At 35.7% G+C, this 23052-nt stretch overlaps 1 protein-coding gene across 1 annotated transcript; it reads right to left on the bottom strand.

Annotated features, from left to right (window-relative positions):
- Positions 1 to 22376: 22376 nt before the first annotated feature.
- Positions 22377 to 22775, bottom strand: LOC310919469 (uncharacterized protein; the record flags this gene model as incomplete). Its single annotated transcript, XM_083878836.1, has 1 exon — positions 22377 to 22775. One exon carries the CDS (start codon positions 22773 to 22775, stop codon positions 22377 to 22379), a length of 399 nt encoding a protein of 132 aa, XP_083734962.1.
- Between the last annotated feature and the right edge of the window lie 277 nt (positions 22776 to 23052).

The following is a 23052-nucleotide window of genomic DNA, read 5'->3' as shown; positions in this document are numbered from 1 at the left end:
GAATCTCAAATCTAAAAATTTCCGATTTTGGATCTCAAATCTCAAATGTGGAATCTCAAAACTTGAATCTCAAATATGGAATCTGGAATCTGGAATCTGGAATCTCAGATCTCAAATCTCAAATCTTGAATCTTGAATCTTAAATATGGAGTCTTGAATCTCGAATCTCAAATCTGGAATCTTGAATCTCAAATGTAGAACCTCAAATCTCAAATATGGAATCTCGAATATCAAATCTAAAAATCTCAAATCTCAAATGTGGAGTCTTGAATCTCAGATCTCAAATCTCAAATCTCAGATCTCAAATCTTGAATCTTGAATCTTAAATATGGAGTCTTGCATCTCAAATCTCAAATCTTGAATGTCAAATCCTGAATCTCAGATCTCAAATGTGGAATCTCGAATCTCAAACCTCAAACCTCAAATTTCAAATCTCAGATCTCAAATCTCAAAACTCGAATCTCAAATTTCAAATGTCAAATCCCAACTCTCGAAACTCGAATCTCAAATGTGGAATCTCGAACCTCAAACCTCAAATTTCAAATTCCAAATCTCAGATCTCAAATCTCAAATATTGACTATCAAATCTCAGATCTCAAATCTTGAATCTCAAATTTCAAATTTCAAATCTCAAATCTGAAATCTCAAACCTTGAATCTCAAACCCCCCAAAATTAAAATAAAATAAAATAAAATAAAATAAAATAAAACAAAACAAAACCCTGGGCAGTCTTGAGACGCTTTTTATTGTTGTTTTAGATGGAATCGGTTTCATGCACTCAAAAATAATAATAATAATAATAATAATAATAATAATAATAATAATTTAATAATATAATAATAATATAAATTAAAATATTATATTATATTATATTATATTGTATTATATTTATATTATTGTATTGTATTATATTATATTATATTATATTGTATTATATTACATTATATTATATTGTATTAATATTGATATTATATTTATATTTATATTATATTTATATTATTTAATTATAAATAAACATTATTAACTAATATTTAATACTTATTTTCCTCCAGTGACGCCTCCTGCAATATTTACATCCCAAAAAGGGGCCAAAACGACAATCAGGATAATTAAACTGACAAAAGGAGGATTATAAAAATTAAAGTGACAAAAGGAAAATTACGAAAATTAAAGTCACCAAAGGCGAATTATGAAAATTAAAGTGACAAAAGGAGAATTACGAAAATTAAAGTGACAAAAGGAGAATTAAAATAATTAAATGGTCTCAGGGATGACAACGAACACCCAAAGAATTAATTTAAGTCCTTTTTAACGAGTCCCTCGGGGTTAAACAGGGATAAAAAAAATAAGATTAAAAAATAAGATTAAAAAATCATCCTCATCCAAAGATTCCCAAAAACAAAAAAACCAGAATTTTCCCAAATTTTGAATTCCTCACAAGACAAAAAAAAATTGATAAATTTTCCCAAAAAAATTCCCCATTTCCCAACCCAATTCCCAGGTCAAACCAGGTCACAAAATCCAAATCCAGGTCACAAAATCCTCCAAAAAAAAAAATAAAAATTATTAAAGGATTAAAGGGCTCGCGAAGGGCGTGTGCAGGGATTGGCCGATGGGAGTCGATTAACGAGGTTATCGGGTAATTAGTGCAATTAACAGCAGCTGAGGCAGCGAAATTCAAGATGTCGTTGGGATGTCCCAGAGTCGCGTTGGGCGTTTTGGGGACGGGATAAAAACGGGGGATTTTCTGCGGGTTCGGCACAGTCGGAGCCGAGTTCGGGTTTTCCTCGTCACATCGGTGAGTTCTTTAATTTTAATTAATTTTTTAAATAATTTTAAATTTAAATTTTTTGTTGGTTTTAAATTTAAAATTTATTTTTTATTGATTTTTTCAATTTTAACTTGTTATTGGCTTTGAATTTTAAGTTTAATTTTTTTGTCGACTTTAAGTTAAAATGTAATTTCGAATTTTTGTAGATTTTAAATTGAATTTGTTAATTAAATTGAAATTTAGCTTCGGATTTTTATAAATTTTAAATTGAATTTGTTAATTAACTTGAAATTTAAATTTAGCTTCGGATTTTTATGAAATCTTAAACCGAATTTTTTAAATTGAGTTTAAATTGAAATTTTAAATTTAATTTTTTCGTTAAATTTAATTTTAGATTTTTATTGACTTTCATGTTAAATTTTAATTACATTTTTTTAAAATCTAAATTTTAACTGTAAATTTTTATTAAATTTAAATTTTAACATTGTTTTTTATTAACTTGAAATTTAAAATTTAACTTCAAATTTTCATTAACTTGAAATTTTCACTTGAAATTTTTATTACTTAAAATTTTAAATTGATATTTTTATCGACTTTAAATTTCAATTTTAACTTCAAATTTTTATTACATGTAAAACTTTATATTTAAAATTTTTATTAACTTCAAATTTTGAATTTAAAACTTTTTTAAATTTTAAATTTAAATTTTTTAATTAACTTTAAATTTACTACCTTTTAATTTTTTTTTTATTATGAACTGTTGGTGCTGAAATAATGAAAATAATTCCACACCAGAGCTCTGAAATTATCAAAAATATTGACTTTTTTTAGTTTTTTTTCCAAGCCAAATAATCCCATTTAATCAATTAATTGATCAATTTATTATTTATCAATTTTATCAATTCTCTCTCTGTGCTCAGGGAGGTTTTTTTGGGGGTTTTTTTTGTGGTTGGGAGATGAAGATCTCAAAATGTGACGTCGAGACGCTCCCAACCACAAAGAGAAAGTTAATTAGAGTTAATTAAATTATTATTTGACGGGGAGGTTAATTACGACTTAATTAGTCCGAGTTTGGTGATTCCTGAGGGTGGAGGGAAACGAGAGGAGATTTTGTATTTATAGTTTATATATAAAAATACGGATTTAATAGATATATAAATAATATAAAAAATATATATTAATATATTAAAGGATTTCTGAGGAAAATTTCTGCACGACAAGAAAAGGAAGGGAAAGTTTATGGTGGTTTTTTGAGGTTTAAATGGGATTTGAGGTGTAAATTGGGTTTGGGGTTAAAATGGGGTTTAAATGGAGTTTGGGTTTAAATGGGATTTGGGGTTTGAATGGGATTTGGGGTTTGAATGGGGTTTGGGGTTTAAATGGGGTTTAAATGGGGTTTAAATGGGGATTGGGGTTTAAATGGGGTTTAAATGGGATTTAAATGGAGTTTGAGGTTTAAATGGGATTTAAATGGGGTTTGGGGTTTAAATGGAGTTTGGGGTTTAAATGGAGTTTGGGGTTTAAATGGGGTTTAAATGGGGTTTGGGGTTTAAATGGAGTTTGGGGTTTAAATGGGGTTTAAATGGGGTTTGGGGTTTGAATGGGGTTTGGGGTTTAAAATGGGTTTGAATGGGGTTTGAGGTTTAAATTGGATTTGGGGTTAAAATGGGGATTGGAGTTTAAATGGGATTTAAATGGGGTTTGGGGTGAAAATGGAGTTTGGGGTTTAAATTTGGTTTAAATGGGGTTTAAATAGGATTTGATTGGAGTTTGGGGTTTAAATGGGGTTTAAAGAGGTTGGGTTTAAATGGGGTTTGGGATTTAAATGGGGTTTGATTGGGGTTTGGGGTGTAAATGGGATTTGGGGTTTAAATGGGATTTGGGGTTTGAACGGGGATTGGGGCTTAAATGGGGTTTGAATGGAGTTTGGGGTTTAAATTGAGTTTAAATGGAGTTTGGGGTTTAAATGGGGTTTGGGGTTTGACTGGGGTTTGGGGTTTAAATGGAGTTTATGAGGTTTCCCTGCTCCATCTTTCCCCCAAGAACCGCCCGTGGTGGGCAAAAAGTCAATAATTACGACTCAATATCCTACAACTCAAATTAAGCTTTTATTTCTATTTCAATTATAGGTTTGATATTTTCAGGACCTTTTTGCTGACCAAAATATTTATTTATGAGGTTTCTCCGATTGATCTTCCCCCAGGAACCGCCCCAAGGCCACGATGTCGTCGGCAGCGCTGGTGAGCAGCGGCTGCTCGTCCCCGTGCGAGGCGTCGTGTGCGGAGCCCGTGGCCGAGGCCTGGAGCCAGCCCTGCGTCACCTCCTGCGGGGACTCCCGGGCCGTGATCTTCCCTCCGCCCGTGCTCGTCACCTTCCCGGGGCCCATCCTCAGCTCCTGCCCCCAGGAGAGCTTCGTGGGCTCCTCCTTCCCCGAGCCGGCCTCGGGCTCCGCGGGAGCCGCCCCGGGGTCCTTTGGGGGAAATGGGGGGTCCTATGGGGGGATTGGGGGGTCCCATGGGGGATCTGGGGGTGGTTCCTATGGGGGATCTGGGAGTGGTTCCTATGGGGGAATTGGGGGATCCTCTAGAGGGATTGGGGGATCCTATGGAGGAATGAGTGGTGGATCCTATGGGGGAATTGGTGGTGGATCCTATGGAGGAATGGGAGGTGGATCCTCTGGTGGATTTGGAGGATCCTGTGGAGGATTTGGGGCTTCCTCTCATAGATTTGGGGGTTCCTCTGGTGGGTTTGGGGGTTCCTCTGGTGGATTTGGAGGTTCCTCTGGTGGGTTTGGAGGCTCCTCTGGTGGATTCGGGGCCTCCTCTCATAGATTTGGAGGTTCCTGTGGAGGATTTGGGGCTTCCTCTCATAGATTTGGGGGCTCCTCTGGTGGGTTTGGAGGATCCTCTGGTGGGTTTGGAGGCTCCTCTGGAGGATTTGGAGGTTCCTGTGGTGGAATTGGTGGTTCCTCTGGAGGATTTGGGGGTTCCCATGGAGGATTTGGGGGTTCCCATGGGGGCGGCTCCTTTGGGGGCAGGAGATCCTTTGGGGGCTCCTCCGGCTTCGGGGGCGGCTCCTCCTGTGGCTTCGGGGGCGGCAGCTCCGGCTCCAGGAGGTGCTGAGGAGGAGGAGGAGGAGGAAGCTGCGGCTCCTGGTGCCCGTGGGGCGGCCCCGGCCCGGGCTGGGCTCCCGGGGAAGGAGCCGCGGGCCCGGCACGGCCCAGGAATGGCTCCTCCGCCCTTGGTGGGGCCGTGGCCCTTCCCAAAGCTCCGGGGATGGTCCCGGGGCCTCCCCGCGGGTGACTCTGCCCCCAGCGCTGCCCTGACATTAAACTTCTCTGCATCCAACTGCCCTTCCTTTGGCCCTTTGAGTCTTTTCCTTGCGACTCCTTTTTCCGACTCGTGTTTTTGGGTAATCCGGGAAATTGGGAGGGTTGGAGCTCCAGGAAATTTGGGATGATTTGGGGCTCCAGGAAATTTGGGAGGGTTGGAGCTCCAGGAATTTGGGAGGGTTGGAGCTCCCCCAACTCCTTCTGGACTTTCCCCATCCCAAAATTCTCAGATAATTCATATTTATTTCCTTTTCCTGCTCACGACACCTTTGGTTGCTTCGCCAGGGTTGGAAGTTCCAGGATTTTGGGATTATTTGGGGTTTCAGGAATTTGGGAGGGTTGGAGGCTCCAGGATTTTGGGATGGTTGGATCTCCCCCAACTCCCTCTGGACTTTTCCCCATCCCAAACATCTGAAAAAATTCATATTTATTTCCATTTCACTTTTTTTTACTTCACCAGTTTGAAGTTTGATATAATTTTCCATCTGGGATTGTTCAACTTCCTCAGGCCTGATTTTACTTTACCCCAAAATAAACAAAATAAATGAAATGAAATGAATAAATGAAATGAAATAAAATAAAATAAATAAAAAACAGGCAGGAGAAGAGGATTAATTTCTGCCTGTGGATGTTGGGCCAGTCCTAAAGCTCCCTCTGGAGCTGCTCTGGGGAAAGGGAAGGAGAAGGAGGAGGAGGAGATTCTGATCCTCATCATAATCCTGATTCTGATTCTGATCCTGGTCCTGGGTCCTGATCCTGATTTTGATCCTCATTGATTCTGATCCTGATTCTGATCCTGATTCTGATTCTGATCTTTATCTTGGGTTCTGATCTTGATCCTGATTCTGATTCTGATCCTTATTCTCATCCTGATCCTGGTCCTGATTCTGATCCTGATCATGATCCTGATCCAGATCCAGATCCTGGGTCCTGATTCTGGTGCTGGTCCTGATTATGGATCCTGATTCTTATCCTGATCCTGATTCTGATCCTGGTCCTGGTCCTTATCCTGGGTTCTGGTTCTGATCCTGATTTTGATCCTAATTGATCCTGATTCTAATCCTGATCCTGGCCCTGATCCTGATTCTGATCCTGATTCTAATCCTGATCCTGATCCTGATCCTGATCCTTATTCTGATCCTGGTCCTGATCCTGATTCTGATCCTGATTCTGATCCTGATCCTGATCCTTATTCTGATCCTGGTCCTGATCCTTATCCTGGGTACTGACTCTGATCCTGATCCTGATCTTGGTCCTGGTCCTGATTCTGGATCCTGGTCCTGATCCTGATCCTGATCCTGATTCTGATCCTGGGTCCTGATTCTGGTCCTTATCCTGATGCTGATCCTGATCCTGATCTTGGTCCTGATCCTGATTCTGATCCTGGGTCCTGATTCTGGTCCTTATTCTGATCCTGATTCTGATCCTGATCCTGATTTTGATCCTAATTGATCCTGATCCTGATACTGGATACTGATTCTGATCCGGGGTTCTCATTCTGATCCTGATCCTGATCCTGATCTTGGTCCTGGTCCTGATTCTGGATCCTGATCCTGATCCTGATCCTGATCCTGGTCCTGGTCCTGGTCCTGGTCCTCATCCTCATCCTGGGTACTGATTCTGATTCTGGATCCTGATCCTGATTTTAATCCTGGTCCTGGTCCTGGTCCTGATCCTGGTCCTGGTCCTGATTTTGATCCAGGTTCTGATCCTGATCCTCAGTGTGGCCTGGCAGGACCTGACGGGGCCACGAGGGACACGGGGAGAGACAATTCCCCAGGGATGGAGGGAATTTTTTCTTTTTTTTTTTTTTTTCATTTTTTCCCATTTTATTCATTTTTTTCTTTTTCTTTTTATTTTTTCTCCTTTTTTTCCCCCATTTTTTTTAACATTTTAAATTTTTTTTCCCATTTTTTCCTCTTTTTTCATTTTTTTTCCCATTTTTTTCCTCTTTTTTTTTTCTTTCGTTTTTCCTTTTTTTTCCATTTATTCTTTTTTTTTTCATTATTTTTTCTCTTTTTTTTTTTCATTTTTTATTCATTTTTTTCCCTTTTTTTTTATTTTTTACCAAAAAACCCCTTTTAATCCATTAAAAAAAATAAAATCGGCTCCTTTGAAGTTTTTAATAACAGGCTGAGAATATTTAAATATTTAAATAATACTTAAATAATATTTAAATAATATTTAAATATTTAAATATTTTATTTTAAGCTTTGAATCATCGCGTCCCTTCCAGAGAAATGAGTCAAGGGCCACCCACGGGATTTTTATTTTTATTTTTCTTTTCTTTTCTTTTCTTTTCTTTTCTTTTCTTTTCTTTTCTTTTCTTTTCTTTTCTTTTCTTTTCTTTTCTTTTCTTTTCTTTTCTTTCTGACTCACAAAAAACACCCTCGGGGTGGAATTTGGAACATTCTGAGATCAAAAAATAAATCAGTTTTTTGGGAGGTTTTGGTTTTTTTTTTTCAGGGTTTTTTGGGGTATTTTTGAGGTTTTTTTTGGGGGGGGGAATTTTGGGGTTTTTTGGGGATTTTTTTGGGATTTTTTGGGGGTTTTTAGGGGCTTTTTTTTTGGTTTTTGGGAGATTTTTTGGGGTTTTTTTAGGGGGGTTTAGGGGGGTTTTTTTGGGGATTTTGGGAGGTTTGTTTGGTGGGGGGGTTGGGGGTTTTTTGGGGGAGTTTCGGGGGTTTTTGGGGGGTTTTTTGGGGGTTTTTTTGGTTTTTTGGGGGGATTTTTTGGAGTTTTTTTTTGGGGGGGTTTAAGGGGGATTTTTGGGTTTTTTGGAGGTTTTTAAGGAGGATTTTTTCGGGGTTTTTTGGGATTTTTTTGGGGGGGGTTTAGGTTTGTTTTGTTTTGTTTTTTTGGGAGGTTTTTTTGGGTTTTTTTAGGGGGATTTTGGGGTTTTTTTTGCGGGTTTTTTGGGGGTTTTGGGAGGTTTTTAAGGGGGATTTTTTGGGTTTTTTTGAGGGGTTTTTTTGGGGGGTGTTGGGGGTTTTTTGGGGATTTTTTGGGGTTTTTTTACTTTTTTGTGGGGGATTTTTGGGGGGTTTTGGGGGATTTTTTGGGTTTTTTTGAGGGTTTTTTGGGGGGTTTTTTAAGGGGGATTTTTGGGGTTTTTTTTGGAGGTTTTTAAGGGGGATTTTTTTGGTTTTTTTTTTGATTTTTTGGGGGGTTTTGGGGGGTTGTTTTGGGGAATTTTTTGGGGGGGGTTTGGGGTTTTTTTGGGGTTTTTCTGGGGTTTTTTTGGGTTTTTTTTTTTGTGGTTTTTTCGGGGTTTTTTGGAGGTTTTTAAGGGATTTTTTTTTGGTTTTTTTGAGGGTTTATTTTGGGGGGTGTTTTGGGGTATTTTGGGGTTTTTTTTGGTGGTTTTTTTTTTTTTTAGGGAGTTTGGGGGGTTTTTTCGTGGTTTTTTTTTGTTTTGTTTTCTGGGATTTTTTGGGGTTTTTTGGGGGGATTTTTTGGGTTTTTTTTGGGGATTTTTTTCCCTCCACGAGGAAAAATCCTTCCTCACCCCAAAACAAAACTCTGGGACCTTTTGGAATTGGGGATGAGCCAAAAATCCTGAGACACCAAAGGAGGAGCCAAAACTCCAGCAGGTCCCACCAAACCAACAAAACTCGTCCCGACGGGTTTTTGGGGAACCCTCGGGGCCAATTCGGGGTTTGGTTCTCCAAGAGCAGAAAAACAAAGCCTTGAAAACACTTGGGAGGAGCCACAAAGGGGAAAAATAAATTAAAATCCGGCCTAAATCCCAGTGGGAATAAAAATCTCCCAGGAGAACTTCAGGAATAAAAATCTGAATATTAAAAAGTCTGAAATGAGAAAAATCCACATTTAAAAACCTCTAAAATGATAAAAATCCACATTTAAAAAACCCCAAAATGAGAAAAATCCAAAATTAAATTAAAACCCGGACTAAAATTTATTAAAATAAATTAAAATCCGGCCTAAATCCCAGTGGGAATTAAAAAATTCTTGGCAGAACTTCAGGAATAAAAATCTAAATATTAAACGAGAAAAATCCACATTTAGAAAACTCTGAAATGAGAAAAATCCACATTAAAAAAAACTCCGAAACGACAAAAAAAATCCACATTTTAAAAACCCCTAAAATGATAAAAATCCACATTTTAAAAAACTCCAAAATGAGAAAAATCCGAAATTAAATTTTGGATTTGGCCTAAATTAAATTCGGCCTAAAATTTATTAAAATAAATTAAAATCCGGCCTAAATCCCAGTGGGAATTAAAAACTCCCAACAAAATTTCAGGAATAAAAATCTGAATATTAAAGGAGAAAAATCCACATTTAAAAAACTCCGAAATGACAAAAAATCCACATTTAAAAAACCCCTAAAATGATAAAAATCCACATATTTAAAAAAACTCTGAAATGAGAAAAATCCACATTTAAAAAAAACTCCGAAATGAGAAAAATCCACATTAAAAAAAGACTCTTAAATGAGAAAAATCCAAAATTAAAAACTCCAAAAACAAGAAAAATCCACATTTAAAAAACTCCAAAATGACAAAAAATCCACATTTTGAAAACCTCTAAAATGAGAAAAATCCACATTTTAAAAACCCCTAAAATGATAAAAATCCAAAATTAAAAATTCCGAAACGACAAAAAATCCGCATTTAAAAAACTCCGAAACGACAAAAAAAATCCACATTAAAAAAATTCCGAAATAAGAAAAATCCACATTTAAAAAAATTACAATTAAAATCCACATTTCAAAACTCCAAAATGACAAAAAATCCACATTTAAAAACCCCTAAAATGATAAAAATCCACATTTTAAAACTCCAAAGCCACGACGAACCCAAAGGACGCGAAGGCCGCGACGTCACCCGAGGCGAGTTAATGAACCCCAACAATGAGCAAAGCCAAGTTCATTAGTGTTAATTCACTTTAATTAACGTTAATTAACGTTAATTAACCCCCCCCCCGGTGATTTTTGGGCTTTGGGGAGTCAATGGGATGTTGATTTTTCGGGTGACGTTGGGTTTTTGTTGCGTCAGCCGCGGTTGGGATATAAAACAATTCCTGACTCAGGGAGTTTCCAACGCGGCGACGCCGAATCTCCTGCGGAAACTCGGTGAGTTCGGATTCGAAATAAATTCTCCTTAAAAAAATAATAATAATAATAATAAAATAAAAGGAGATTTAAGTTTAAATTTTAAATTAGTTTTAAATTTATAATTTTAAATAATATTATATTTTATTTTTTTAATAGTATTATATTTTGGATTTTAAATAATATTAAATTTTAAAGAACTTTAGATTTTAAATGATTTTATATTTTAAATTATTTTATATTTTAAATTATTTTATATTTTAAATAATTTTATAGTTTATATTTTAAAATAATATTATATTTTAAATATTAAATAATTTTACGTCTTAAATTTTAAATAAATTTTGAATTTTAAATAACCTTAAGTTTTAATTTTAATAGTTCTGAATTTAAAATAATTTAATATTTTAGATTTTAAATAATATTATATTTTATATTTTTTTAATAGTATTATATTTTGGATTTTGAAATGATATTAAATTTTAAAGAACTTTAAATTTTAAATGATTTTATATTTTAAATGATTTTATATTTTAAATAATTTTATAGTTTATATTTTAAAATAATATTATATTTTAAATATTAAATAATTTTACGTCTTAAATTTTAAATAAATTTTGAATTTTAAATAACCTTAAGTTTTAATTTTAATAGTCCTAAATTTAAAATAATTTAATATTTTAGATTTTAAATAATATTATATTTTATATTTTTTTAATAGTATTATATTTTGGATTTTGAAATAATATTAAATTTTAAAGAACTTTAAATTTTAAATGATTTTATATTTTAAATTATTTTATATTTTAAATGATTTTATAGTTTATATTTTAAAATAATATTATATTTTAAATATTAAATAATTTTACGTCTTAAATTTTAAATAAATTTTGAATTTTAAATAACCTTAAGTTTTAATTTTAATAGTTCTAAATTTAAAATAATTTAATATTTTAGATTTTTAAATAATATTATATTTTGGATTTTAAATAATATTAAAGTTTAAAGAACTTTAAATTTTAAATGGTTTTAGATTTTAAAAAATTTTAGATTTGAAATAATTTTAATTTTTTTAAAATTGTAAATGATTTTATATTTTAAATGGTTTTAAATTTTAAATAATTTTACATTTTAAATAACTAAGTTTTAATTCTATATAATTTTAAATTTAAAATAATTTGATATTTTGGGTTTTAAATAAGATTATATTTTAAATTTTAAATAATATTAAGTTTTAAAGAACTTTAAATTTAAAATAATTTTAGATTTTAAATTTTAAATAATATTGTATTTTAAATAACTTTAAATTTTAATTTTAAATAATTTTAAATTTGAAATAATTTGAAATATTTATTTTAAATAATATTATATTTTAAATTTTAAATAATATTAAATTTTAAATACCTTTAAATTTAAATTTTAAGTAATTCTAAATTTGAAATAGTTTTAGATTTAAAATAATTTTATATTTGAAATAATTATAAATTTGAAATAATTATAAATGCTAAATCATTTTAAATCTTAAATAATTTTAAATCATTTTCAAGTTTAGATATTTTTAAATCATTTTACATTTTAAATAATATTAAATTCTAAATAATTTTTAATTTTAAATCATCTTAAATTTTAAATCATCTTTAAGTTTAAATAATTTTAAATAATTTTTATTTTAAATGATATTAAATTTTAAATAATTTTAAATTTTTACGTCAAGCTCAGAGGTTGAATTTTGGATCCATGTCTCGTCGTTCTGGAAAATAATTAATTTTATTTTTCATTGGAATAATCAAAATTATTTTGATTTTTCATCCAGAAACATTTGAGGGATCGGAGTTTAAAAACTAATTTTAAATATAAATAATATTTAATTTTATTTTTTTTTTCCTTTGTGGGAATTTAATGGATTCAACCTTTGGGTGACCCTTAAATAACTTTTTATTTGATTTTTATCTGATTTTTTTGGGTGTGGAGATTTAAATTTGAGTTTCGGGAATTAAAATTCGAGTTTTGAGAATTTAAAATCGAGTTTTGGGGATTTAAATTCGAGTTTTGGGGATTTAAACTTGAATTTTGGGGATTTAAATTTGAATTTTTGGGGATTTAAATTTGAATTTTTGGGATTTAAATTCGAGTTTTGGAAATATTGATTTAAAATTGATAATATTGATTAAAAATTTTGATGGGCAGAGCAAAAATTGCCCTAAAAAATTCCTTTTTTTTTTTTTCTGTGGGAACGATCCAAAAAAAAAAAATTCTTTGGGTGTTTTTTTTTTTTTTTTTAATTCTGTTTATGCAAAACTTTGGTTTTATGCAAAACAAAATTTGAATTTCCTCGGGGCTGTTTTTGTTCTCTGATTTTAATCTGGTTTTTTAATCTCTTTTATTTTAATATTTTCTTTTTTCTGGTTTAGTTTTTGTTTAAATTTGAGTCAAGGAGGGAGAAATTTGGATTTTTGGGAGATTTAAAGGCTGAGAAAGGTCAAAATTAAAGTTTAAAATTCGGGTGAATAATTTGGGCAGAACGAGGAAAAGAAAATAAAAATTAGTTGAGTCAAACTCGGCCTCACCCAGTTAAAAATAAACCACAAAAAAATCAAAATATTCACTGGGTTGGACCCAAAAAAATCCCATTTAATCTCCAAAAAACAGATTTAAACCTTTTAATTTAATTTAATTTAACTTAACTTAATTTAATTTAATTTAATTTAATTTAACTTTATTTATTTTATTTTATTTTATTTCATTTTATTTTATTTTATTTTACTTTATTTTATTTTATTTTATTTCATTTCATTTCATTTCATTTTATTTCATTATTTTATTTTATTTTATTTTATTTTATTTCATTTCATTTCATTTTATTTCATTTTATTTTATTTTATTTTATTTTATTTTATTTTATTTCATTTCATTTTAATTTAATTTAATTTAATTTAATTTAATTTAATTTAATCCCACCTTTAATTTGATGTGAAATTTTGGGTAAAAGTCAAAAATAACAATTTAAAAAGGACTTTTTTTGAATTTTTAAATTTAATTTCAAAACCCAAAAAAGGAGGTGGAAAATTCAGATTTGGGAACAATTTTAATTCCCTTTGAAATTTAAATTTGGGATGTTCATTCTCAGGATTTTGTTTCATTTTTTTTCTTAAACCAAAAAAAACCCTTAAATTGATAAAAAAGATTTTTATTGAATTTTTAGTTTTAAATTTTTTTATATTTTTTAAAAATTTTCCGCCCAAATATTTGTGGCATGTTATTAACAGGTTGACCTAAAAATCCATAATTTTTGAATTAATGGATTGATTCTATTTAAGGGATGATTTTTAAATTTTTTTTATTATTTTCTGGAATTTTTAAAATCTTTTTGGCCCAGAATTTGTCAGAATTTATTTGTTTTAATGGCGGTTTGTTGTGTTTATTTTCATTTTACTGAGCTCCGCCCCCAAATTGCGCAGGAGAAAATGGACCTGAATTAAACAACAGCCCCAAGGGGTCATTTGGTGTCCCCAAAGGGGTCATTAGATGTCCCCAAATGGATGTTTTGGTGTCCCCAAAATTGGTGGCTTGGTGTCCCCTAAATGGGTGTTTTGGTGTCTCCAAATGAGGACATTTGATGTCCTCAAAGGGGTCATTTGGTGTCCCCAAAATTGGTGTTTTGGTGTCCCCAAATGGGTGTTTTGACGTCCCCAAAAAGAGGATATTTGATGTCCTCAAAAAGGTTATTTAATGTCCCCAAATGGGTGTTTTGGTGTCCCCAAATGGGGTCATTAGATGTCCACAAAGGGGTCATTTCGTGTCCTCAAAGGGGTCATTTGGTGTCCCCAAAATTGGTGTTTTGGTGTCCCCAAATGGGTGTTTTGATGTCCCCAAAAAGAGGATATTTGATGTCCTCAAAAAGGTTATTTAATGTCCCCAAATGGGTGTTTTGGTGTCCCCAGAATAGGTGGTTACATGTCCCCAAATGGGTGTTTTGGTATCTCCAAATGGGGACATTTGATGTCCTCAAATGGGGTCATTTGGTGTCCCCAAATGGATGTTTCGGTGTCCCCAAAGAGGTCATTAAATGTCCTCAAAAATGTTATTTGGTGTCCCCAAAAGAAGTGGTTTGGTGTCCCCAAAGGGATCATTTGGTGTCCACAAATGGGGTCATTTGGTGTCCTCTAAATGGGTCATTTGATGTCCCCAAAGGGGTCATTTCTTGTCCCCAAATGGGTGTTTTGGTGTCCCCAAAAGGGTCATTTGGTGTCCTCAAAGGGGTCATTAGATGTCCTCAAAATTGGTGTTTTGGTGTCCCCAAATGGATGTTTTGGTGTCCCCAAATGGGGTCATTAGATGTCCTCAAAGGGGTCATTTCGCGTCCTCAAGGAGGTGTTTTGGTGTCCTCAAAGAGGTTATTTAATGTCCCCAAAAAGATGGTTTTGGTGTCCCCAAAAGAGGTGGTTTGATGTCCCTAGAGAGGTGTCTTGGTGTCCCCAGAATAGGTGATTTAGTGTCCACGAAGAAGTGGTTTGGTGTCCCCAAATGGATGTTTTGGTGTCCCCAAAATTGGTGGTTTGGTGTCCCCAAAGGGGTCATTAAATGTCCTCAAAATTGGTGTTTTGGTGTCTCCAAATGGGGTCATTTGGTGGCCCCAAATAGGTGGTTTGGTGTCCCCAAATGGGGTCATTAATGGGGTCATTAGATGTCCTCAAATGAGTGTTTTGGTGTCCTCAAAGGGGTCATTTGGTGTCCCCAAATGGGTGTTTTGGTGGCCCCAAAAGAGGTGTTTTGGTGTACCCAAAGAGATTACTTGATGTCCTCAAAAAGGTTATTTAATGTCCCCAAATGGGTGTTTTGGTGTCCCCTAAATGGGTCACTTGGTGTCCCCAAACTAGGTGGTTTGATGTCCCCAGAGGTGTTTTGCTGTCCCCAAATGGGCAATTTGGTGGCCCCAAAAAGAGGATATTTGATGTCCTTAAAAAGGTTATTTAATGTCCCCAAATGGGTGTTTTGGTGTCCCCAAAATAGGTGGTTTGGGGTCCCCAAAATAGGTGGTTTGGGGTCCTCAAAAAAGTGGTTTGGTGTCCCCAAAAGAGGTTTTTTGGTGTCCCTGAAAGAAGTGTTTTGGTATCCCCAGAGAGGTGTTTTGGTGTCCCCAGAATAGGTGGTTTGGTGTCCACAAAGAAGTGGTTTGGGGTCCTCAAAAAAGTGGTTTGGTGTCCCCAAAATAGGTGGTTTGACGTCCCGAAAAAGGATATTTGGTGTCCCCAAATAGGTGTTTTGGTGTACCCAAAATAGGTGGTTTGGTGTCCACAAAGGGGTGGTTTGGGGTCCTCAAATAGGTGGTTTGGTGTCCCCAAAAGCTTATTTAGTGTCCCCAAAAAGGTTATTTATTGTCCCCAAAGGGGTGACTTGATGTCCTCAAAAGAGGTGGTTTGGTGTCCTCAAAAGGTTATTTAATGTCTCCCAAAAAAGGTGGGTTTGTGTCCCCAAAAGAGGTTATTTAATATCCCCTCAAAAGAGGATCATATCCCCCAAAATATTATTTAATATCCCCAAAAACATTATTTAATATCCCCAAAAATGTTATTTAATGTCCCCAAAAGAGATTATTCGATGTCCCCACCCCACCACCTCCTCCCCTCTAACCCTTTTTCCCTTTTTTTCTCTCCCCTTTTCTCACAGCTCCAACCCTCCAACCCTCACCATGTCCTGCCAAAAATCTTGCGCCGAGCCCTGCCCGGAGCCGTGCGCCGCCGCCTGCACCGAGCCCTGCGTGGTGGCCTGTCCCGACTCGCGCGTCATCATCTTCCCTCCTCCGGTGGTCGTCACCTTCCCCGGGCCCATCCTCACCACCTTCCCCCAGGAGACCGTGGTGGGCTCGTCGGAATCGGCGGAATTGGCCGGAGCGTTGGAGTCGGGCGTGGTCGTGGGGAACGGGCAAAAGGGATTGGAGTGTTTGGATTTTGTGGCTCAATGTGACGCGCCGTGTGTCGCCAAGTGTGTCCAGCCTTGTCCTCAACCTTGTCCCCAACCTTGTGTCCAACCTTGTCCCCAACCTTGTCCCCAACCTTGTGTCCAAACTTGTGTCCAACCTTGTGTCCAACCTTGTGTCCAAACTTGTCCCCAACCTTGTGGTCAACCTTGTCCTCCACCTTGTCCTCCACCTTGTGGTCAACCTTGTCCCCAACCTTGTCCCCAACCTTGTCCCCAACCTTGTCCCCAACCTTGTCCCCAACCTTGTGCCACCAAATGTGCCCCACCTTGTCCTCCACCATGTCCCCAACCTTGTGCCCAACCTTGTGCCACGCCCTGTCCTCCACCTTGTCCCCAACCTTGTCCCCAACCATGTGCCACCAAATGTGCCCCGCCTTGTGCCACGCCCTGTGCCACGCCCTGCGCCACGCCCTGTCCCGCCAAATGCGTCACCAAGTGCGTCCCCGCCTGCGCTGCGCCCTGCGCCGCGCCCTGCGCCACCAAATGCGTCCCCGAGCGTTCCTACACCTTCTCCACCCGCTGGAAGCATCCGTGCCAGAGAGGGCTCTGCAAGAAAATCTGAAATTGAGGCGAAAATTTTAAAATTATTAATTATTTTCGGGAAAAAAAAAAATACCACGACACGACGCGACGCGACGACCACGGATTTTTTTTTTTTTTGGAGAAAAAACGACGATGGAAAGGAAACGGAAGGAAAAAAAAAAATGGAGAGAAGGAAAAAAAAAAAGAATAAAAGAAGGAATTTGGAATGTGAAAGATGCCCGGAGAAAGAAAAAAAAAAAAAAAAACAACACGACGCTGGAAAAAAAAACCCAAAATATTTTAAAGTTTAGGATAGAATTTTAGAGGTTTATTTTAGGAGTTTTTTTCTTTTTTTTTCTTCTTTTTCTTTTTTTCGGGGCTTTTCTGGGACTTTGCGCTTTTTTTGGGGATTTTCTCCGCCCCGACTCGACGCCGAGCGTGGATCGGAACCGAAGGAATTTTGGGGGAATTTCAGGAAAATTGGAAGGTTTTTGAAAGTGTAAAAGGCAGGAGGTGTCGGGTTGGGGCGAGTGATGGAAAATTTTGGGTGATTTTTGGTGATTTTGGGGCTTTTTTTGTTCTGCACGATCCTCTCTCTGCGAGTGTCCGACTCCACTTTGCGTTTTCCCATTAAAAAGCTGCTGCATCAAACCTGGGCCTCAATTTTCCCTTTTTTCCTCTCCTCGAATTTTTCTTTTTCCTGTTCCCAAATTTCCCTTTTTCCCGAATTTCCTTTTATCCTGTTCCCAAAATTTCCCTTTTTTTCCTGTTCCCAAATTTCCCTTTTTTCCTGTTCCTGAATTTTCCTTTTTTCTTTTCCTGAATTTTCCCTTTTTCCCAAATTTCCCTTTTTTTCCTGTTCCCGAATTTTTCTTTTTCTTGTTCCCGAATTTTCTCTTTTTCCCGAATTTCCCTTTTTCCCTTTTTCCTGTATTTCCCTTTTTCCTGAATTTTCCCTTTTTCCCGTCCCTGAATTTTGCCTTTTTCCCGAATTTCCCTTTTTTCCTGATTTTTCCCTTTTTCTTGTTCCCGAATTTCCCTTTTTCCTGTTCCCGAATTTTCCCTTTTTCCCGAATTTCCCTTTTTTCCTGTTCCAGAATTTCCCTTTTTCCTGTTCCTGAATTTTCCCTTTTACCCAAATTTCCCTTTTTCCCGTCCCGAATTTTCCCTTTTTCCCGAATTTCCCTTTTTTCCTGTTCCCGAATTTTCCTTTTTTCCTGTTCCCAAATTTCCCTTTTTCCTGTTCCCGAATTTTCCCTTTTTCCCGAATTTCCCTTTTTCCCGTCCCTGAATTTTCCCTTTTCCCGAATTTCCCTTTTTTCCTGTTCTGGAATTTTCCCTTTTTCCTGAATTTCCCTTTTTCCCAAATTTTCCTTTTTCCTGTTCCCGAATTTTCCCTTTTTTCCAAATTTCCTTTTTTCCTGTTCCTGAATTTTCCCTTTTTCCCAAATTTCCCTTTTTCCCATTCCCAAAATTTCCCTTTTTCCTGTTCCCGAATTTTCCCTTTGTCCTGTTTCCAAATTTTCCTTTTCCTGCTCCTTTTGGGATCTTTTGGCCTTGGCTGGAGGGAGGGGTTTGACCTTCGGGGTTTTCAAACTCCACTGGAGGTAAAATTCAGGATTCGGTTTTTGGGATGAGAGATTTTATTCCTAAAAAAAAAAACAAAAATTCCTGGATCTGCGTTTTTTGGGATAAAGGATTTTATTCCTAAAAAAAAATCTTGGATCTGCAATTTCCAGGATAAGAAATTTTATTCCTAAAAAAAAAAATTCCTGGCTCTGAATTTTGTGGGATAAAGGATTTTATTCCTAAAACATCCTGGATCTGCATTTTTGGAAAAAAAATATATTTTATTCCTAAAAAATACCTGCAAAAAATGGGAATTTTCAGTGTCCTGCCCAATCTTGGGCTGGGTATTTTTAATATAGATATTATTATATAATATAAAATATTATTATATTTTATTAATTTTATTATTTTTATTCTATTATATATTTTATATTAAAACATAATCTAATATAAATATATATTATATATATTTATTATGTACATAATATATATTGATATAGAAAATATATTAATAAATATATATTTATGATATATAATATATATTTATGATATATAATATATATTTATATACAAAATATATAATTATATATAAAATAATATATAATATATAATATGTAATGTTATAGTATAATATTAAATTATATTATATTATAATATATAATAATATTTCTATTTACATAATAGATATAAATAAATATAATATGTTTTAAAATATACTATTTAAAATATTATTTATATTATATTATATTAATTATATTATATTATATCATAATATATTATATTATATTATATTATATTATATTATTTTTTATTTTTATATATTTTTAATTTTTTTTCCCCTCTAAACAAAAGGGAATGAGCCAAACCCCAAATCTTTCCTCCAAAATTTCTGCATCCCAAAATTTCCTTTTTTTATTTTTAATTTTTTTACTTTTTTTTTCCAAGAATTTTTTTCTCTGTCTGGGAAATTTGGGATTCCAGAGAAATTTGGGATTTTTGTGGAAAATTTGGGATTTTTGTGGGAAATTTGGGATTTTTAGAGAAATTTGGGATTTTTGTGGAAAATTTGTGATTTTTGTGGGAAATTTGCGAATCCTGAAAGTAAATTTGGGATTTTCGCAGGAAATTTGGGATTTTTGTGGGAAATTTGGAATTCCTGAGGGAAATTTGGGATTTTTGAGGGAAATTCGTGATTTTTGAGGAAAAATTTGGGATCTTTGAGGGAAATTTGGGATTTTTGAAGGAAATTTGGGATTTTAGAGGAAAATTTGGGATTTTTTAAGGGAAATTTGGGATTTTTGAGGAAATTTGGGATTCCTGAGGGAAATTTGGGATTCCAGAGCAATTTGTGATTTTTGAGAGAAATTTGGGATTTTTGAGGGAAATTTGGGATTTTCGCAGGAAATTTGGGATTTTTGTGGGAAATTTTGGATCCTTTTGGGAAATTTGGAATTCCTGTGAGAAATTTGGAATTCCTGAGGGAAATTTGGGATCTTTGTGGGAAAATTGTGATTTTTGAGGAAAATTCAGGATTTTTATGGGAAATTTGGGATTTTTGTGGGAAATTTGTGATTTTTAGAGAAATTTGGGATTTTTGTGGAAAATTTGTGATTTTTGTGGGAAATTTGCGAATCCTGAAAGTAAATTTGGGATTTTCGCAGGAAATTTGGGATTTTTGTGGGAAATTTTGGATCCTTTTGGGAAATTTGGAATTCCTGTGGGAAATTTGGAATTCCTGAGGGAAATTTGGGATTTTTGAGGGAAATTCGTGATTTTTGAGGAAAAATTTGGGATCTTTGAGGGAAATTTGGGATTTTTGAAGGAAATTTGGGATTTTAGAGGAAAATTTGGGATTTTTTAAGGGAAATTTGTGATTTTTGAGAGAAATTTGGGATTTTTGAGGGAAATTTGGGATTTTTGAGGGAAATTTGCGATTCCTGAAAGTAAATTTGGGATTTTTTAAGGGAAATTTGGGATTTTTTAAGGGAAATTTAGGATTTTTGCGGGAAATTTGGGATTTTTGAGGAAATTTGGGATTCCGGAGCTGTTTTTCTTGGGTTCATTTTTCCCTAACGGGCACCTTGGGCTGGAATTTGGGATTTTGGGTCATTCCCCGCCCCAAAAATCTCCCCAAGGAACATCAAAGGGAGGGAGGAGGTTCCAGAACATTCCGGGGATGGAGGAGGGATGAGAATTTTAATTTAATTTAATTTAATGTCACTGGAATGTTAATTTGGGGTTATTCAGGTTTTGGTTTGGGTTGTGGGGGGGGAGGGGGGAATGGGCGGGGTTTGGGGAGGAAAAATTGGAAAAATTAAACCCCAAAAATGCTCAAAACAAAATAAAATAAAACAAAACATTAAAAAAAAAAAAAGAAAAAAAGAAAAAAAAGAAAAACAATTTAAAAAAATCCAAAACAAACAAACAAATGAACAACACCCCAAAACCCAAAACAAACCAAACAAAAAAACCCCCCAAAAAACCAAAAAAAACCACCCAAAATCAACAAAAGAAGCCCCCAAACAAATTCCCAAAAAAAAACCCAAACCAACCAAAAAAACCCTCAAAAAACCAACAAAAAAACCCAACCAAAAAACCCTCTAAACAAACGAATCCCCCCAAAAACAAACCAAAACCACAAAAAAAACCCCAAAAACCAACCAAAAAAACCCCACAAAAAAAACCCCCAAAAAACAACAACAGAAAAAAACCAACAAAAAAACCCCAAAACAAAGAAACAACCCCCCAAAAAACAAACAAAAAGCCAAAAAAACCCACCAAAAAACCAATTTAAAAAACCCCAACCAAAACAAACCAATAAAAAAAACCAAAACAAAAAAAACTCCAACCAAAAAAATCCAAAAACAACTGAAGAAACCCAACAACAAAAAAAAACCCCCAAAAGAACAAAGGAACGAATAAAACCCTAAAAAAATAAACCAAAAGAAAAAAAAACACCTCACAAAAACACATTTTTCATGGATCCTGACCACCTCCAATGGATTCTGACAATTTTCCATAGATCCTGAGCAGCTCCCATGAATTCTCAATATTTTCCATGGATCCTGAACAATTCCCATGGATTCTGAGCATTCCCCATGGATGCTGAGGGTTTTCCATGGATCCTGAACATTTTCCATGGACTCTGAGAAGTTTCCATGGATCCTGCACATTTCCCATGGATCCTGAACAATCCCCATGGATCCCAAACAGTTCCCATGGATTCTCAACATTTCCCACAGATCCTGAGCAGTTCCCAAGGGTTCTGAACAATTCCCATGGAATCTCAACATTTTCCATGGATCCTGAAAATTTTCCATTAATTCTGAGCAATTCCCAGGGATTCTGAGCATTCCCCATGAATTCTCAATATTTTCCATGGATGCTGAACAGTTTCCATGGATCCTGAACATTCCCCATGGATTCTTAATATTTCCCATGGATCCTGAATATTTCCCATGGATCCTGAATATTTCCCATGGATTCCAAATATTTTTCATGGATCCTGAACAATTCCCATGGATCCTCAACATTTTCCATGGATTCAGAGCAGCTCCCAGACCCGTATCCAGAGGATCCATAGGAGGAGCAGGACCTCCTGTAATTGTAGGAAACCCCCAAAATTCTGGATTAAAAACCACAAGGGAAAAACTCTGGATTTCTGATGCACAATTGGTTTAATGAGTAAGAGACAAAGGGAAATATCAGGGATGGGAAAACACAAGGTTGGAATGAAAAAAAATAATGAGAAATGTGGAATTGACATTCAGGGGCTGAGGATGCTCCAGGATTTCTGGATTTGCTCCCTGGTGGATCTTTGCCCATCCCTGGGACATTTCACAGGGCCCAAATCCAGATCCAGAGGATCCATAGGAGGAGCAGGACCTCCTGTAATTGTAGAAAATCCCAAAAAAATTCTGGATTAAAAACCACAAGGGAAAACTCTGGATTTTTGATGCACCATTGGTTTAATGAATAACAGAAATATCAAGGATGGGAAACGTTGGGTAGGGAGGGGAACAAAATTAATGAGAAAATTGGGAATTTACAATAAAATCTCAGGGCTGAGGATGCTCCAGGATTTCTGGATTTGCTCCGTGGTGGATCTTTGCCCATCCCTGGGACATTTAACAGCTCCCAAATCCAGATCCAGAGGATCCATAGGAGGAATAGGATCTCTTGTAATTGCAGGACCCGTAGGAACCTCCAGATCCCAGGAAATTCCCATTGCCCTGGAAATTCCCATTGCCCAGGAAATTCCCATTGCCCAGGAAATTGCCATTGCCCAGGAAGGCCCCGGAAGGCGCCGAGGATCCCACCAGGCTCTCCTGGGGGCAGGAGCTGAGGATGGGCCCCGGGAAGGTGAGGAGCACGGGCGGGGGGTGGATGACGGCCCGGCTGTCCCCGCAGGAGGTGACACAGGGCTGGCTCCAGGCGCAGGCCACCGGCTCGGGGCAGGACACGGCGCAGGGCGCGGAGCAGCGCCGGCTCAGCTGGGAGGAGAAGTTCTGTCTGGAGGGAAACATCTTCTGCTCTTCTGGCCTTGGCGGTGGAATTCGGGAACCTGAGGGGGAACAGAGGGTGGAGAGAGGTTGGGATGGGAGGGGAAAGAAGGGACGGGGAAAAGGGCAAAAAGAGGCTCAAAATTTGGGTGTTTTTGTTTTCTCCTGTTGTTGCCTCCTCTTTGTTTTGACTCTTCATTTTGGAGTCAATTTGACACCAAAACAGCCCCCAAAATGAACAGTGAATTTCAAAGTGAATAATGACCTCAAAATGAACAGTAACCCCAAAATGAAGAGTGAC

This window comes from Zosterops lateralis, assembly GCF_965231275.1.
Source record: "Zosterops lateralis genome assembly, chromosome: 27".
Classification (NCBI taxonomy): domain Eukaryota; kingdom Metazoa; phylum Chordata; class Aves; order Passeriformes; family Zosteropidae; genus Zosterops; species Zosterops lateralis.
The sequence above is the reverse complement of the archived record's forward strand: the minus strand, read 5'-3'. Positions and strand labels throughout refer to the sequence as shown.